The 17,825-nt window shown below is 41.2% G+C and overlaps 1 protein-coding gene across 4 annotated transcripts in view; it reads right to left on the reverse strand.

Annotated features, from left to right (window-relative positions):
• tln2b (talin 2b) overlaps positions 1–17,825 on the reverse strand; it is a 130,823-nt gene that overhangs the window by 59,811 nt on the left and 53,187 nt on the right. For 3 of the 4 annotated variants that reach the window (XM_071416838.1, XM_071416836.1, XM_071416837.1), the window contains 5 exons: positions 17,666–17,761; positions 3,179–3,352; positions 2,354–2,451; positions 2,134–2,263; positions 132–290 (listed from right to left, as the gene is read on the reverse strand). In XM_071416838.1, coding sequence (XP_071272939.1) covers positions 132–290; positions 2,134–2,263; positions 2,354–2,451; positions 3,179–3,314 — 523 coding nt within the window. In that variant the 5' untranslated portion in view covers positions 3,315–3,352; positions 17,666–17,761. The remainder of the gene's footprint in view (positions 1–131; positions 291–2,133; positions 2,264–2,353; positions 2,452–3,178; positions 3,353–17,665; positions 17,762–17,825) is intronic. The other variant, XM_071416835.1, reaches the window with a different exon arrangement.

Below are 17,825 nucleotides of genomic sequence, written 5' to 3' on the forward strand. Positions count from 1 at the left end.
AGATGATACTGGACTTACTTACTAATGTGAGAAATTGGACTTAATGATAGAGGGGTAGAGGTGATGACTGGAAGCATGTAATACTGGACTACAAACAACAGTGTTCTTTTGGAAGTGCTTTTCAAACTCACAGTCATCATCTGTGTGAAGCTTGGCTTTGAGCTTCTCCATCTTCCTCTCGTCTCGGAGCAGAGTCCTGTCCTTCTTCAGGGTGCCAGTCCCATGACCGTCCTCCTTCTTCTCCTCCACCGCCTCCTGGATCAGGGAGTACTCCTCGTAGTTGGTGATTCCTGAAGAGGAGAGGCAGCCGGGAAACTCTCAGAGAGGGAGCAGTTTAGAGCACAGAGCCAGCACTTTGAGCTGTGCCATATCAGAAGTACCAGTGGGGGAAACGGGAGAGCAGCCAGAAAACTAAAGTGGGAACTCAGAAGAGGAGAAGCCAAGCAGAAAGCCCTCTAAACAAACACCAGCCAATGAAGAGATCTGCCAGACATCTCTCTTCTCCTCACCCAATTGAGTTTGGGCACAGGCAGCCCAGCGTAATTGAAATACAGTATATGGCTATGGGAACACCTACATGACAGGAGAGGACAGCACAGTCTTTGGCTTCACAATTACCACTCATAATTTCAACATGGTGTAATAAAAGCCTTTTCCCCCCTATCAAAAATATCTGTATAAAACTTTGACTATACCAGTACCATAGCTAAATATAATGTTCTAAAAGCTAGGGAATCTGCATCCATAATGTATGGCGGAGCCAGTAACTGTGAGCTATAAATAGGATCAGGGCCCGTATCCACAAAAGGTCTCAGAGTAGGAGTGTTGATCTAGGATATGTTTTGCCTTTTAGATCTTAATGAATAAGAGTATATGGACAGGTCCTAGATCAGTGTGACGCACACAAAATGTATGGTCACATTTGTGTTTATGTATTGTTTCTCTGTATTGGGGAAGAATGCTTTTACTGAAATGTCAGTCCTCCAAGGTTTCACCATTGCAATGCATTTATACTAATGTTGGCCAGTGAGACGTGTTCACTTCGCACTGGGACTGTATGCGGTCCTGCACCTGTGTGTTCTCATAATTGAGAAGACTTTTCTTTCAAAGGTTATGTTCTCCTGTTTCATAATTTATCCCGTGTTACAGGTCAGTAAAGTGCAAAAATACAAAAATATATTGTGGTATTCAGTGTAACTTGCCTGTTGAAGTGAATGTAATGGGTTTGAACAACATAGTAATTGTGTAACTTCGTACTAGACAGAAAACGCATGTCGAGTATAAAATGAAATGATGGCTGTGCATTCCTTTGATCTAGAAAAAAACAAATGGTTAACACCTGAACATTTTTATTTTGAAAAAGACACTCCTGACAATTTAATGTTGTAACTGTGCTGTTTAAGAACTTTGTAATTGTTGTACTGTAAAATGTCAGAAAAGCTGCTAGCTTAGAGCTAGCTCCAGTTAGCTATTAGCTAGCTCCGGATAGCTTTTGGCAGCTCCGGTCAGTCGGTTGCTAGCTTCGGTTAACACTATGCTAGCATGTTCAGTCATTTTTCAATAACTAGCATTAATGTAATTTGCAATCGCCTTGTCTTTCTATTAGCCCTTCTTACACTGGGTGACTGTATTTTGAGCGTGGGTATAAAGTAACTTCTAATGAGTTATACCAGTCTTTAAAGGCTTTCATGTTTTAGTCTCCTATGGGGCTACAGTGGACAACAGTAAACTACAGAATTATAACCTACTGTAAACAGCTGAATAAAAGTTAAGAGTAAATGTGTTTGGGGTATAAATGTAAAGAATTTTAAGATGTGAATTGGATTGGAATTTAATATTTTTTTAGTATGTTTATGAAATAATATGTCAGGGATTAGGAGACAAATGAAATATTGAAATACACCGAAAAGACGGAAAAATACTATTTGCACTTGAGAGAATGTTGAATAAAATAATTGAGAGAACCTTTGAAAGAGAAGCCACGTTCTCCTGTTTCATCATTTATCCTGTGTTACAGGAACTATTATCTGCTGCACCAGTCCCAAAACTGGTACCTGTAACATCAGCACTCCTACTCTGAGAGGCTAGTGGATGGTTTGACTTGTGTAGATTCCAGTTGGAGAGGTTACCCACCTATTCTACTGCATATGGTTACAAGCAGCTCTCCCACAGTTTTAGAGTCATCCACCATGATAGTTTTAACTGCCCCATCCAGCATCTTGATCTTCTGGGGCCTCTGTTTCTTTTTGTACTCCAAGACATCCTGAGAAACAAGGAAAGAGGGGAATGATATGCAGTCCTTTGATTGAATGTTTGATGGGACTCTGCCCTGGGCTCTATGATTGGGCTTTACCCCGTTCCGGAGCATGTAGTAATCCAGAGTTCTCCCAGACTCCAGCCAGATTCCTTTTCTGGGATCATCATCAGAGAGAAACAGGCCGTAATCAGAGGCTGAAACACACAGCAGAGAACGTGTTAGGGTAACATTTAGTAATGGAAACAGTTGCTTGATTGACTGTTTAAATGGCAAAAGCCAACTAAGTGAACACATGTTGACAAGACAATGCTATTTAACTGCATCTCATGTAGTTACTGTTTATGATACATAGGATGCCTCTTCTTCTGATCTCATTGACATTCACATGAATAATCCATGTTATGACATTCAGTTGGGAAAGAAGGGTAATTATGTCTGCCATCAGACCCTCTAGCCTAGCTGATATGAATCTGTCCTAAAGCCTAACGAGAGCTCACAGCTTAAAGAGCCTCTCCAGCATGCCTAGCTAACACCTCCCCCAGGGAAGAATACCGCCCACAGACCCAGATTGAATCAGCTTCCTCAGACAGAGCGCATCGACTGTTTTGAAACTGTTTTCTGTCTGTCTGTAGTCAGAAAGCAATGCTGTGGGTGACATCGATTTTTATCTCCTGCTTAAAATGCTCTGAACAGTTTTTATCAGACAGACAGACAGACAGACCTGGAGATCAGGCACTCTAATGCCTTGTTTGACAATTGCATTACAATGACACTGGAGTATTTAGTACAGACTGATGTAAAAAAAAAAAAAAGTAATTGTGTAGTTTTTGTATTTCAATTTTTTTCTTAGTGAAAGTGATCCTTATGCATGTGAAACGTTCTGACATTACTCATTAACAGTAGCTTTCCCCAATCTCTCACCTTGGCCAGTCTGGGCTTCCGGAACCCTCTCCCTGATGATCCTACAGGCATCATACACAGGAGTGCAGGGCTCAAACTGCATGGTCTTCACCACATTGCACTGGCGGACACAGATCTTCAGTGAAAGGGCCACCATCTTGATTGGTGGTGTATTGGCGTTGCCAACCTACACACCTGGAAAAAACAAAACGGATCAGTTCAGATATAACTCTGAGTTAGCCAAGGAAATGTGTATAAAATGGACACTGGATATATACAGTACCAGTCAAAAGTTTGGATAAACCTACTTATTCAAGAGTTTCTTTCTTTTTACAAATTTCTACATTGTAGAATAATAGTGAAGACATTAAAACTATGAAATAACACTTATGGAATCATGTAGTAACCAAAAAAGTATTTAAAAAATCTAATTATATTTGAGATTCTTCAAAGTTGTCACCCTTTTCCTTGATGACAGATTTGCATACTCTTGGCATTCTCTCAACCAGCTTCACCTAGAATGCTTTTCCAACAGTCTTGAAGGAGTTCCCACATATGCTGAGCATGTGTTGGCTGCTTTTCCTTCCCTCTGTAGTCCAACTCATCCCAAACCATCTCAATTGGGTTGAGGTCGGGTGATTGTGGAGGCCAGGTCATCTGATGCAGCACTCCATCACTCTCCTTTTTGGTCAAATAGCACTTACACAGCCTGGAGGTGTGTTGGGTCATTGTCCTGTTGAAAAACAAATGATAATCCCACTAAGCCCAAACCAGATGGGATGGTGTATTGCTGCAGAATGCTGTGGTAGCCATGCTGGTTAAGTATGCCTTGAATTCTGAATAAATCGCAGACAGTGTCACCAGCAAAACACCGCATCACACCACCTCCTCCATGCTTCACGGTGGGAAATACACATGCAAAGATCATCCGTTCACCTACTCTGCGTCTCACAAAGACATGGAGGTTGGAACCAAAAATCTCACATTTGTCTCATTACACAAAACGACAGATTTTTTGTCCATTGTGTCCATTGCTAATGTCCATTGCTTGTGTTTCTTGGCCAAAGCAAGTCTCTTCTTCTTATTGGTGTCCTTTAGTAGTGGTTTCTTTGCAGCAATTTGACCATGAAGGCCTGATTCACTCAGTCTCCTCTGAACAGTTGATGTTGAGATGTGTCTGTTACTTGAACTCTGTGAAGCATTTATTTGGGCTGCAATTTCTGAGGCTGGTAACTCTAATGAACTTATCCTCTGCAGCAGAGGTAACTCTGGGTCTTCCTTTCCTGTGGCGGTCCTCATGAGAGGCAGTTTCATCATAGCGCTTGATGGTTTTTGTAACTACACCTCAAGAATCTTTCAAAGTTCATTCCGTCTTGACTGACCTTCATGTCTTAAAGTAATGATGGACTGTCGTTTCTCTTTGCTTATTTGAGCTGTTCTTGCCATAAAAAAAATATAAAAATATATGGACTTGGTCTTTTACCAAATAGGGTTATATCTTCTACCTGAATGATGAAATTATAGAGTATCATCATTATTTGCCCTCTCCCCCTACAAGCAGACATCGAAGTCAAACCAGTGGGTGTTATGTCATCCATTTAAGGCCAAACCGATTGAAATACACTGTAGTTCTTATTCCTACTTGAGAAAACATGCAGAAAAAACTCTAATGACACCATTTATTAGATTTATATCTCCCTTAGCCAGGAGGAAAAACTGTTCACAATGGATCTCTCAAACAGTTATGTTTTTGTTCAGAATATGGTTAAGGAATTTTTTCCTTTACCCAGTGCACTGTCAAATCCGGATGACAAGAACATTTTCAGATGTTATACAAGGCAACACTGTATTATGGATAATGAGTTGACATTCTGTGTTCCTCTTAATGACAAAGGTCATATAGAAGCTGTGCTTGTGAATAAACAAATTGACTCCATTTAGAGTCCAGATATAGCTATAACAAAATGCTTCCCCATACTTTGGAAGTGTGTTCCATACAATTGTTCTGTGAGCCATTTCAGAGAAAATGATTATGCCATTCTTAGTGCAAATTTCGGAAAATAAAAAAGACCGAGCTAAAAGATAAATTGCAGTAAATTTTTTCAAACCGTGTTTGTCAGTTTCCCCAGGTTTATAATGCATATTACTTCATGTGAGCGTTATACCACACAGTCCATTGGCCATAGGTGAAGCCTGGGACACAAACGGTTAGATTGAGAAAATGTTTGGATTTATTGGAATGTGCCTGATGAGGAAATATATTTAGGACAATCTGAAGAGAGGAGAGAGAGAGGGCTATGAGATGGGTAACTACGAGAACACGGGCCTGAGCTATTGGATGTCTGGGTTATGTTTGAATCTGTCAGAAAGTGGGTAAAGAATCTGCAATTACAAGTATATCCAAGTGCAAATCTGCTCAAAATCTTTGTCAAAAAAAATATTTCCAATGACGTGGTTGTGAATGATGTCCCCTCTGACTAGCAGTCTTTCATAGTATTGACTCTCTCTACTCCTGCAGCCCCCCTGACTAGCAGTCTTTCATAGTAGTGACTATCTCCTACTCCTGCAGCCCCCCTGCAAGCCTCTTCTCTACTGATAGTCCATCAGCACAAAGAGGTAGAGGTAATGGCTCTGCATGGGACCTGCTTCATACAGCCTGCCACAGGAGTCCTACAACACTTTTGTGGCTCAGGTGTATGGTTATTCTTTGTTAGACAGGCCACATGAGGCTCAGCTAACCCAGGCCACACACACACACACACGAGTATGGACTTTGCCACACACAGGCCTGAGGGTGCAGTAGAGTATAGCCGTGTGGGGATAATCAAAAGTGTAAAACTTTCTTGTGAAAGCAGAAACTGTGCAGACATTCCGTTGGGACCTTGGTATATATACACTTAGCAGGGGTAGGAGGCACAAAGCTCTGTCTACATTTGCCGCCGATAAGCATTGGTGATGGCACCCATCGTAAAAAAAGCTTTATAGAATCAAATAAATACATCATGCATGAAAAATGATAACATTCCTCTGGTAGGCAATACAGAGAGTGAGAGCAAGAAATACAGCTCAGGAGCAGCCACATGAGGAAACCCCGGAGGATAATCACTACTATGGAGCAGAGCTAGTAGGAGGTAGCAGTAGCAGCAGCAGAGCGAGAACCCATTTCTCACCGAGTTCCTCTCCTCTCTCTCCTCTGGCAAACACTCAACAGCAGCAAGCTTCTCATTAGCTCTGCTTTCAGGCCGACACCGAACCATTACTAAGCAGAGAGGACACAGCATAGACAGCAGATCACAACCAGAGATATCAACATACAGAATGAATGGGCTTCTACTGTATCCCTGCAACATGATGCTTCAAAGTGGACTTAAAATAGTATTACCAGCCCCCTGTCCTCTCTTATACCATTAACAGGGCTTTCTCTCCTCCATCCACAGGGCTTCCAGTATTAAGTTAGGTTTGTGTAGTACTCAACACATTAGAGATCTGCAAATAGAAGGAAAGTGTCTAAGAGCAGCTGGGAGGGCAGTGTAAACATGGACAATTTAATAAGAGCTGAAGTCAGGAGCCATCTGGAAGGGATACAGTATGTGTCACATGATTTGTTGTAATAACAATAGCAGATAGGAGAGCTCATGAGGACACCCAGGCACTGTCAGCAACTCAGCCTGGTGGACCATTACAGCACCAGTCAAATAGTTAAACAATCAACAGGGACTCCCGATCACGGCCAGTTGTGATATAGCCCGGGATCGAACCAGGGTCTGCAGTGACACCTCTAGCACTGAGATGCAGTGCCTTAGACCGCTGCGCCACTCGGGAGCCCTGACATGTTGGCCTGACATGATCACCTCATTGGAGCTTGTTTGATCATAGCTGATCAATACGTTTTGTGGAATTGGGACATCATCAACAAACTGCCACAATGCAGTTCAAGTATTTGGTGGCTTTAAGACTAATAACAGAATAGTAAACTGCATGAAATATTTTTTCATGCCAAATCAAAATTAAAGTCAGACTATAGGTAATTGAGAAGATAGCTGTGGCCATGACCTCAAGCTGTTTTTTTATACACACTTACAGCTAGCTAGCTGCTTGATGGCTTAAAAGAGGATATTTAAAGTCAAATGATAACATACAGTACTGATGAACCCTCTCAAATGTGTTCAAAACCAATTAGACTGGCTGCACAAATGTGCAGTGAAATGAAATTAATGAAATTACGTTGAACTAATGTGGAATAGACGTTGAATTGACGTCTGTGCCCAGTGGGAAGCTAGTGGAGTTGTCACACATGCAGCTATCGAAAATGTATTAGAATGTTTGCTCAATACAACCAATTGATTGCAGCATTACCACAGAAATTGAGAAGTCAAGTGGAAGGGGAGAAGGTAGGGAACTTGTATGTCTGCCCTATATTAAATATAAAAATAGGCAGAATATTTTCTTGCATACAGTAAATAAAGAAATGTACCAGTTCAATTTGTTAATTAGCACGCTTTCTGCGCTAAACTATGTAGAATATTGGCCTGTTGGAAACTACAACTCCCTACTAAATCGCACAGTTCGTTCTTGGTCTGATTTATCTCTAGAGAAACTGCGCAATGTGCACATTAAGCTCACAGAAAACCCCTGAACTAAATGGAATTAAAATAATTTAACCGATGTCGGTTAATTAGTTGTTTAAAAAAAAGTTAAATAACAGACATTTCGGTTAATCGCTCAGCACTAGACCAAAATAACCTGACCTACACCTGCTCTTTCCATGACATAGACTGACCAGGCGAAAGCTATGATCCCTTATTGATGCACTCAGTACACACACCATAATAAAACATTTTCGGTTTACAATCAAATGAGGCAGTAACAGAAAACAGAAACCTCTCAATTCTATTCTTTATTCTAGCAACACCAAAATCTAGACAAAATTCTGTATTCTTGCAACACCCTTGTTAGGCTACATAGTGTCATGACGTTGGCCTGGGGGTAGGTTTATGACAGTCATAAATACCTCTTCCCCCCTTTTTCCTCTCTCTACCCTACTGATGTGAAATTTGAAAACCCCTTGGTTAACATAGAGATTCTGGGAACATCAGAAGGTGGGGGGAAATGAACTATATTCTGGTAATCCGACCAATTGAACATATGCGTTGGTACTTAATGAATATGATGTCAGTTCGGTTGTCATCTGAGACATTCTCATCAATGATAGATTGACATAAACTCTACAGTGGAAAGTCTACACAGAGTTATCAGATTCACATGGAATTGTTGTTCAATTTAAATGTTTGAATATGAAATTATTTGTGATGGGATGAAATGTGATTTTAGCTTCTAAAATGTGAGAATTGGGTTTTCATGAGTGAATTAGGCCCGACTCAGTGGCCCGCCCACGTGAAGCGACATAGGTTGTAAATTATGAAACACACCCCTTTTCTCCCTCCACTATATAAGCCCTTGACGAAAATGTAACCTTCCTGTTCCAAGTACGTGAGGTCTGCAGCCTCTGCGTTAAAAAGGACTAACATGTCAACTACAGAACTAAGCCAACATCAGCGTGAGCTTTGGTTGCGAATGGTATGAACTTTGAACTCTTATTCACTACAGAAGTGATACCTCCTAGACGTCGAGTTAGCAACAGCAGCTGCAAACGTAAATTAGGAAAGAACAGAGTATCCCGTCTACCACACAACGACGTTACTACAACGTATCCAATTACTAGAGACATTCTTCAAAGGACAAAGGACTCGGTTGGGCAACACGGCCTTCCATCTACCACCAACCTACCAAAGCGCAGCTCAGAGTAAATATTTATTGCATTTTCCTTTTCCAAATGGGCGGTAATTTAGAAATGCATAAGATACTGTATTTACGATAGCATGGCTTCTTTCTTGGTTCCTCAAGTCTTCCCGCTCTTTCACTCAAACCCAGACCCCTTTTCTTTTGTGTAACCAGCTGTCATATCTGTTCCGTCCGCTAGGGACGTTTTCCTTTATGACATAATTTGTAATCAAGGTATGATTCATTCTGTGTATATATACTTCTGTGTGATTAGTTAGGTATTTAGTAAATAAATAATTAAACCCAATTTTGTATTGCTGATTCAACTTGTTAGCCAGGGTTCGTGAAGATAACCAAGAATTTACAACTTTCAGATGAGACTGAAATAAGGTGACGATTAATATTGACTGCTATTGATGTAAAATATTACTAGGTCTTTAAGAGTTTATTCGGAAGATAACTCCGAAGCTCTATAAATATTATTTTGTGGTGCCCCGACTTTCTAGTTAATTACATTTACATGATTAGCTCAATCAGGTAATAGTTATTACGGAGAAAGGATTTTATAGAATAGCATGTCATATCACTTAATCCGGCATAGCCAAAGACACGACAATAGATAAACAAAAACACCCATCCCAATCACCTTAACAACTAAATGAATTTAGGTCATGGTAGAGAAAAGACAAAGAGAATCTTAAAATGGCAGACAAAGACCATTTGAATAGGATCATAAACATGTAATTTCTTTACAACGCTCATCCTCTATTAGCAAATAAGAATACAAAAACAATACGGGTTCAAGATTTAAAAGCATTTATCTGGCTTTACTAAAAGAATCAACCCTCTCGGCAGCAGCACTAGTTGTAAATAGTACAACTAGAGCCATATCAGGATCAAAGGTGGATTAGCGTACCAGCTCCATATCCCAGCCTAGTCATTGTTAAGATGAGAAGATTTTAACAAGCTCTAATAAGATTTAAAACAACCTCAGACCTCAAACTAATGGTCTTGTCTAACAACATGCAAATACCTAAACGGTACATTAATCTCAAATTCATTGAATAGTCATTTTAAAAAAGTGATTTTTTTTACATTTTATTTTTAAACTGGCCTAATCATTATGATTGTTAATTACACTAATATGTTCCTTGCATGCTGAAGTGGTTTGAGCATAAATCCATCATCAGCATTTCTCTGAAAGGCTTGGAGATTGAAGGATGAAAGGTTCCATGTACTGAGGAGAACATGCTGATGAATGCTTTCCTTGGGTTCCTTTCTCTCATCTCTCCACTCGTGCTCTAAATTAGCCCCCCATTTTTTATTCCCCTCTGATTAAAAGACAGGTCAATCTGCTGCAGGCCCAGGGCATGTCTCCTGGGATCACCTCTAGGCAGAGAGAGGGGTGTCTCCATCTCTCTCTCTCGCTATCTCTGATGCTTAGTGAAGTGATGCTTAGGTGCACTATAAGAGATTGTGCAAACGTCAACAGAAGATCTATTGTTGGTCATCTCATAAAACATGACAAGCACTATGGGATATCCCTCACGCTCTGGTCTGTAGCATTACCTATATTAGGTTTGAACAACATGGGACTAATAACTCCCTGGAAGCTGCAGGCGACTTGATATACTGAAACAAAATATAAAGGCAACATGCAACAATTTCAACGATTTTATAAGGAAATCAGTCAATTGAAAAAAATGCAATAGGTCCTAATCTATGGATTTCACATGACCTCGGCAGGGGCACCCACTTGGGAGCCGGGCCCACCCACTGGGAGCCAGGCACAGCCAATCAGTTTTTCCCCACAAAAAGTATTTATTATCGACAGAAATACTCCAGTTTCATGAGCTGTTCGGGTGGCTGGTCTCAGACGATCCCGCAGGTGAAGAAGCCGGATGTGAAGGTCCTGGGCTGGTGTGGTTACACGTGGTCTGCAGTTGTGAGGCCAGTTGGACATACTGCCAAACTCTCTAAAACGACAATGAAGGCGGCTTATGGTTGAGAAATTTACATCAGTTCTCTGGCAACAGCTCTGGTGGACATTCCTTCAGTCAGCATAACAGATTGCATGCTCCCTCAACTTGAGACATCTGTGGCATTGGGTTATGTGACAAAACTGCACATTTTAGCGTGGACTTTTATTGTCCACAGCCAAGGCGCACCTGTGTAATGATCATACCGTTTAATCAGCTTCTTGATATGCCACATCTGTCAGGTGGATGGATTATATTGGCAAAGAAGAAATGCTCACTAACAGGGATGAAAACAAATTTGTGCACAAAAAAATTATTTTTGTGCGTATGGAACATTTTTGGGATTTTTATTTCAGCTCATGGGTCCAACACTTTACATGTTGTGTTTATATATTTGTTCAATATACATTACATCCAGATCTGATTAAATCCATATCATACCAACACCAACTCTCAAGAGCAAATAATATTCAAGCCCCATGACTACGACACAACCTACCACAAACATTAACACAACCTACCACAAACATTTGCACTATGGCAGAAAGTCAAGGTCAGGTGTGTTCATTTCATCTGATTTCAAGGCCGGTAGCCTCATGTGCTACTTCTGAATTGAATGACACGCAAGTTATCAATTTGAGTGTAACACATCTAAATTGGAAAAGAGTGTAGGTGTGAAGAACAGCCTGGTAGGAGAGGCATTAATCCGCCATCATAAATACAGTACATCCACAGTACATCCACAGGGCCAGATTTATCGTCAGAACATGCAGCAGCAAATTATGACCCATATCTTTAAAGGTCCAATGCAGCCGTTTTCATCTCAACATCATATCATTTCTGGGTAACAATGAAGTACCATACCGTGATTTTTCCCCCAATTAAAATAGTCAAAAAGAAACAAACATAGCTTTTTAGCTACAGTTGAAGTCGGAAGTTTACATACACCTTAGCCAAATACAGTCGTGGCCAAAAGTTTTGAGAATGACACAAATATTAATTTTCACAATGTCTGCTGACTCAGTTTGTATGATGGCAATTTGCATATACTCCAGAATGTTATGAAGTGATCAGATGAATTGCAATTAATTGCAAAGTCCCTCTTTGCCATGCAAATGAACTGAATCCCCCAAAAACATTTCCACTGCATTTCAGCCCTTCCACAAAAGGATCAGCTTACATCATGTCAGTGATTCTCTCGTTAACACAGGTGTGAGTGTTGACGAGGACAATGCTGGAGATCACTCTGTCATGCTGATTGAGTTCGATTAACAGACTGGAAGCTTCAAAAGGAGGGTGGTGCTTGGAATCATTGTTCTTCCTCTGTCAACCATGGTTACCTCCAAGGAAACACGTGCCGTCATCATTGATTTGCACAAAAAGGGCTTCACAGGCAAGGATATTGCTCCCAGTAAGATTGCACCTTAATCAACCTTTTATCAGATCATCAAGAACTTCAAGAAGAGCGGTTCAATTGTTGTGAAGGCGGCTTCAGGGCGCCCAAGAAAGTCCAGCAAGCGCCAGGACAGTCTCCCAAAGTTGATTCAGCTGCGGGATCGGGGCACCACCAGTACAGAGCTTGCTCATGAATGGCAGCAGGCAGGTGTGAGTGCATCTACACGCACAGTGAGGCAAAGACTTTTGGAGGATGGCCTGGTGTCAAGAAGGGCAGCAAAGAAGCCACTTCTCTCCCGGAAAAACATCAGGGAAAGACTGATATTCTGCAAAAGGTTCAGGGATTGGACTGCTGAGGACTGGGGTAAAGTCATTTTTTCTGATGAATCCCCTTTCCGATTGTTTGGGGCATCCGGAAAAAAAAATTACCTGGAGAAGACAAGGTAAGCGCTACCATCAGTCTTGTGTCATGCCAACAGTAAAGCATCCTGAGACCATTCATGTGTGGGGTTGCTTCTCAGCCAAAGGAGTGGGCTCACACACAATTTTGCCTAAGAACACAGCCATGAATAAAGAATGGTACCAACACATCCTCGGAGAGCAACTTTTCCAAACCATCCAGAAACAGTTTGGTGACGAACAATGCTATTTCCAGCATGACCTTTTCATAAGGCAAAAGTGATAACTAAGTGGCTCGGGGAACAACACATCGATATTTTGGGTCCATGGCCAGGAAACTCCCCAGACCTTAATCCCATTGAGAACTTGTGGTCAATCCTCAACAGGCGGGTGGACAAACAAAAACCCACAAATTCTGACAAACTCCAAGCATTGATTATGCAAGAATGGGCTGCCATCAGTCAGGATGTGGCCCAGAAGTTAATTGACAGCATGCCAGGGCGGATTTCAGAGGTCTTGAAAAAGAAGGGTCAACACTGCAAATATTGACTCTGTGCATCAACTTCATGTAATTGTCAATAAAAGCCTTTGACACTTATGAAATGCTTGTAATTATACTTCAGTATTCCATAGTAACATCTGACAAAAATATCTAAAGACACTGAAGCAGCAAACGTTGTGGAAATTCATATTTGTGTCATTCTCAAAACTTTTGGCCACGACTGTAGAAAGAGTGGAGATCTAATATGCAACAAACTAACATGGGTTGCTAATATGACAAGGATAGTGCCTTTGGCTACTGGACAATGAAAGAAAGTTTATTTAAAATAACTTGCCCCACGGATATGGTCGGATTTTGTCTAGGCTACTTTAAAGCAAGGTAAGACATACCTCATAATATGTATTAACATTTTCAGGTTTCCAACAATTATGTATATATGTTTCCAAAATGCATACTGCCTACAGCTCACTGCAAAGTGGTGTGTGATGCGCTGATGAAACCTGCCTTCCGTTGCCTATGCACTGCTGTTTGAGATGTTGTACATTGGCACTGTCTGTGCCAATTTTATTTAAAATCGGCTTTTAACATTTTTTATATGCCAAAATCCGGTTAACGGAAACACTGCTCTGCTGTCTTCTGCGAACACCACTGGATGCACATCCAAGATGGATCAGACCACATATAGAGTACTTGTAGGGCTTCGGTAACGGCCTTCCTATTATTTATCGGCCAAACAAAAAGCTTAGAAAAAATGAGTATTCTGATAAATGAAATGGAATCAAGGTCAAAAACAGCTATCCATCTCCTCGAAAACAAAAAAGGACTCCATTATGGCAATGTTGCGCTTCTCTCTGCTTCTGCACTGAAGCTGACTGGTGCGTGCTACAGTAACTCTAGAGTTTGACTCAGGTTGTAATTGGAGTAATATGCACTATTACCAGAGGGAGAGGACAGCGGGAGAGAGGAGCATCATGTAATGTGACAGTAATTAAGGAGAGATCATGGCTATGGTGGGGTTACAGAAACAAACATCAGAGTCTACGACCTCCCTCTCTGAACAGCTCTAGAGCAAACATGCTTTACCTCTCTGCACTGATTCAAATGGGCATATGAAAATCAGTGTGCTGCTGCTTCCAAAGGCTAACAGACAGTTGGGATACTCCCTGTTCCTGTCTCTCACACACGGTAAAACCAGCACAGACGCCATACAAACACAATGTGCCTGGCAGAGCTTTCCCCTGCACTTAGGTACACCTACAGTAACACATACTGTACTGTACAGAGTGACTTACAAGGAACAAAGCTCAGAGAATTATTGTTCAGGGAATCGTATACCAACAACTACAATATGAATGGATCTTGTGATTTAATTATTAGTTGTGCATCGTTAAACATATGGGTAATTATGATTTGAAATTGAATCACCATTAATACAGCACAACATGTACTGTAGTAGGTCAATCTGTGTTGCTCTGGGAGATATCCCCTTGCCTTCAGATCAAGAGACTGGGAGCATCAGAGGATCAGTATTTAGAAGCATGCTCAGAGCATTGCCTGCCAGTCATAAATCCTGGCCAGTGTGTCATGTCCTGTAAATCAGGTAACTGCAATCCCTGGTCCAGCCTCTCCTCTCCAGCTCACAGCCATCCTCTCTCTTGTGCACAATTTTGTTTGAATCCCTGTTAGTGAGCATTTCTCCTTTGCCAAGATAATCCACCCACCTGACAGGTGTGGCATATCAAGAAGCTGACAACATGATCACTACACAGGTGCACCTTGTGCTGGAAACAAAAGGCCACTCTGAAATGTGCAGTTGTGTCACAACACAATGCCACAGGTAACTCAAGTTTTGAGGTCGCAATTGGCATGCTGACTCCAGGAATGTCCACCAGAGCTGTTGCCAGATAATTGAATATCTCTACCATAAGCCGCCTCCAACGTCATTTTAGAGAATTTGGCAGTATGTCCAACCGGCCTCACAACCTCAGCCCACGTGTAACCATGCCAGGTAAAGGTCGACATCCGGCTTCTTCACCTGCTGGAACGTCTGAGGCCAGCCATCTGAACAACTCATGAAACTGAGGAGTATTTCTGTCTGTAATAAAGCCCTTTTGTGGGGAAAAACTAATTCGGATTGGCTGGGCCTGGCTCTCCAGTAGGTGGGCCCGGCTCCCCAGAAGGTGGGCCTGGCTCCCAAGTGGCTGCGAAACTGTCCAATCATGTGAAATCCATGGATTAGGGCCTAATCAATTTAGTTAAATTGCCTGATTTTCTTATATGAACCATAACTCAGTAAAATCTATGAAATTGCATGTTTCGTTTATATTTTCTTTCAGTATACACTACCGTTCAAAAGTTTGGGGTCACTTAGAAATGTCCTTGTTTTTTAAAGAAAGCACATTTTTTGTCCATTAAAATAACATCAAATTGATCAGAAATACATTGTAGACATGGTTAATGTTGTAAATGACTATTGTAACTGGAAACGGCAGATTTTGTATGGAATACCTACATAGGCTCATTATCAGCAAAACACAAGTCTCAATGTCAACAGCGAAGAGGCGACTCCGAGATGCTGGCCTTCTAGGCAGAGTTGCAAAGAAAAAGCCAGATCTCAGACTGGCCAATAAAAATAAAAGATTAAGATGGGCAAAAGACTGGACAGAGGAACTCTGCCTAGAAGGCCAGCATCCTGGAGTCGCCTCTTCACTGTTGACGTTGAGACTGGTGTTTTGCGGGTACTATTTAATGAAGCTTCCAATTGAGGACTTGTGAGACGTCCATTACTCAAACTAGACACTATAATGTACTTGTCCTCTTGCTCAGTTGTGCACCGGGGCCTCCCACTCCTCTTTCTAGTCTGGTTAGAGCCAGTTTGAGCTGTTCTGTGAAGGGAGTAGTACATAGCGTTGTACGAGATCTTCAGTTTCTTGGCAATTTCTCGAATAGCCTCAGAACAAGAATAGACTGACGAGTTTCAGAAGAAAGTTCTTTGTTTCTGGCCATTTTGAGCCTGTAATCGAACCCACAAATGCTGATGCGCCAGATACTCAACTAGTCTAAAGAAGGACAGTTTAATTGCTTCTTTAATCAGAACAACAGTTTCCGGCTGTGCTAACATAATTGCAAAAGGGTTTTCTAATGATCAATTAGCCTTTTAAAATGATAAACTTGGATTAGCTAACAACGTGCCATTGGAACACAGGAGTGATGGTTGCTGATAATGGGCCTCTGTACGCCTACGTAGATATTCCATTAAAAATCATCTGTTTCCAGCAACAATAGTCATTTACAACATTAACAATGTCTACACTGTATTTCTGATCAATTTTATGTTATTTTAATGGACAAAAAAATGAGCTTTTCTTTTTAAAACAAGGACATTTCTAAGTGACCCCAAAAATTTGAACGGTAGTGTATATCACCATCACACTACTGTTGAGGATGAGCCTTTCCCTTATCTGCATGCAGGTTTTTGACTAATTGTATTTAGATAAAGGATGCATACTGTATTTTGAACAACATCCATGTGAATGTTATATTAATCATAAAAAACTTCAAAACTGAGTCAAACCTTGTTATTCTCTGATGGAAGAAGGTCAGAGAGAGATTATGTTTTTGGCCCATTGTTTCCACATCACTGACTCTGCCCCCTGTTGCCATGACTCTGCATTTCCCACCTTTTCCTGGACATATAAGGCTGAACAGCAGGGGCAGGCTGGGCCACTTCAGTTACCACAGGTTCAGAGCTGCCACTCCCTGCAAGGTCATCCTCATAAAAGCATTCACTGCTGTGCTTAACATTTAAAACAAAGTCTGCATTCAAATGTCAGATAAACAAAGTTATTATTAAGAGCTCAGCCATCTCGGAGGCAGGAAAAGAGATTGAGAAGGATGACTGATTCATTTTGACGGAGTGTGCCTGAAAAATTAAAACACCTCTCGGTAAAACTGTCATCTTAATTTTACTGCATCAGTGAGGGTGCTATGTGTAGGAGTGCTTTATAAAACTGTTACATTGTATAAACCTGAGACCTGTTATTTCTGTACTTTAAACAAACTGAAGTGAAAAGGTAAAAGTACCAACCACTGCTTTGAGAGGAGCCTTGCTCATTTTGGTGTTCAGCTGGTATGACCTGTCCTTTTATCTGACCACATTACTACTGCTTGTACATCGTTCCAGAACCCTGGCTACAGACAATTACTGCTGTGGACCAATTATCCTCTCACAGGACTCACGGCCTGAAAAAAAAGTACAACTTTCCTACACGCCATGGAGGCAAGGAAACCAAACAAGACTAAACAAGCCAGCAGATAAAGCACTCAGGCAAAACTCCTCTCCACACATTGAATTAGGCAGGCAGCGTTTTACTGCATGTTCCCTTTCAAGATAATTAATGATTGGTCAACATCCACAGTGAACAATAAAAGGTCAAAGCAAACTAACAGCACCTCTCCTCCATTGTTTAATGAACACTGAGCACATTCCAAACACACTGCATCTCTGTGCCACTTCCAGCAGGTTTGCTTTTCTCTCAGCAGCACGCTCTGAAAGCAAAGGAGAATCAAATGTTTAAATTGGCTGGAAAAGGTGTAAACAAACAGCTTCTTC

The sequence above is a fragment of the Salvelinus alpinus genome, chromosome 9, assembly GCF_045679555.1.
Source record: "Salvelinus alpinus chromosome 9, SLU_Salpinus.1, whole genome shotgun sequence".
NCBI classification, from domain to species: Eukaryota; Metazoa; Chordata; class Actinopteri; order Salmoniformes; family Salmonidae; genus Salvelinus; species Salvelinus alpinus.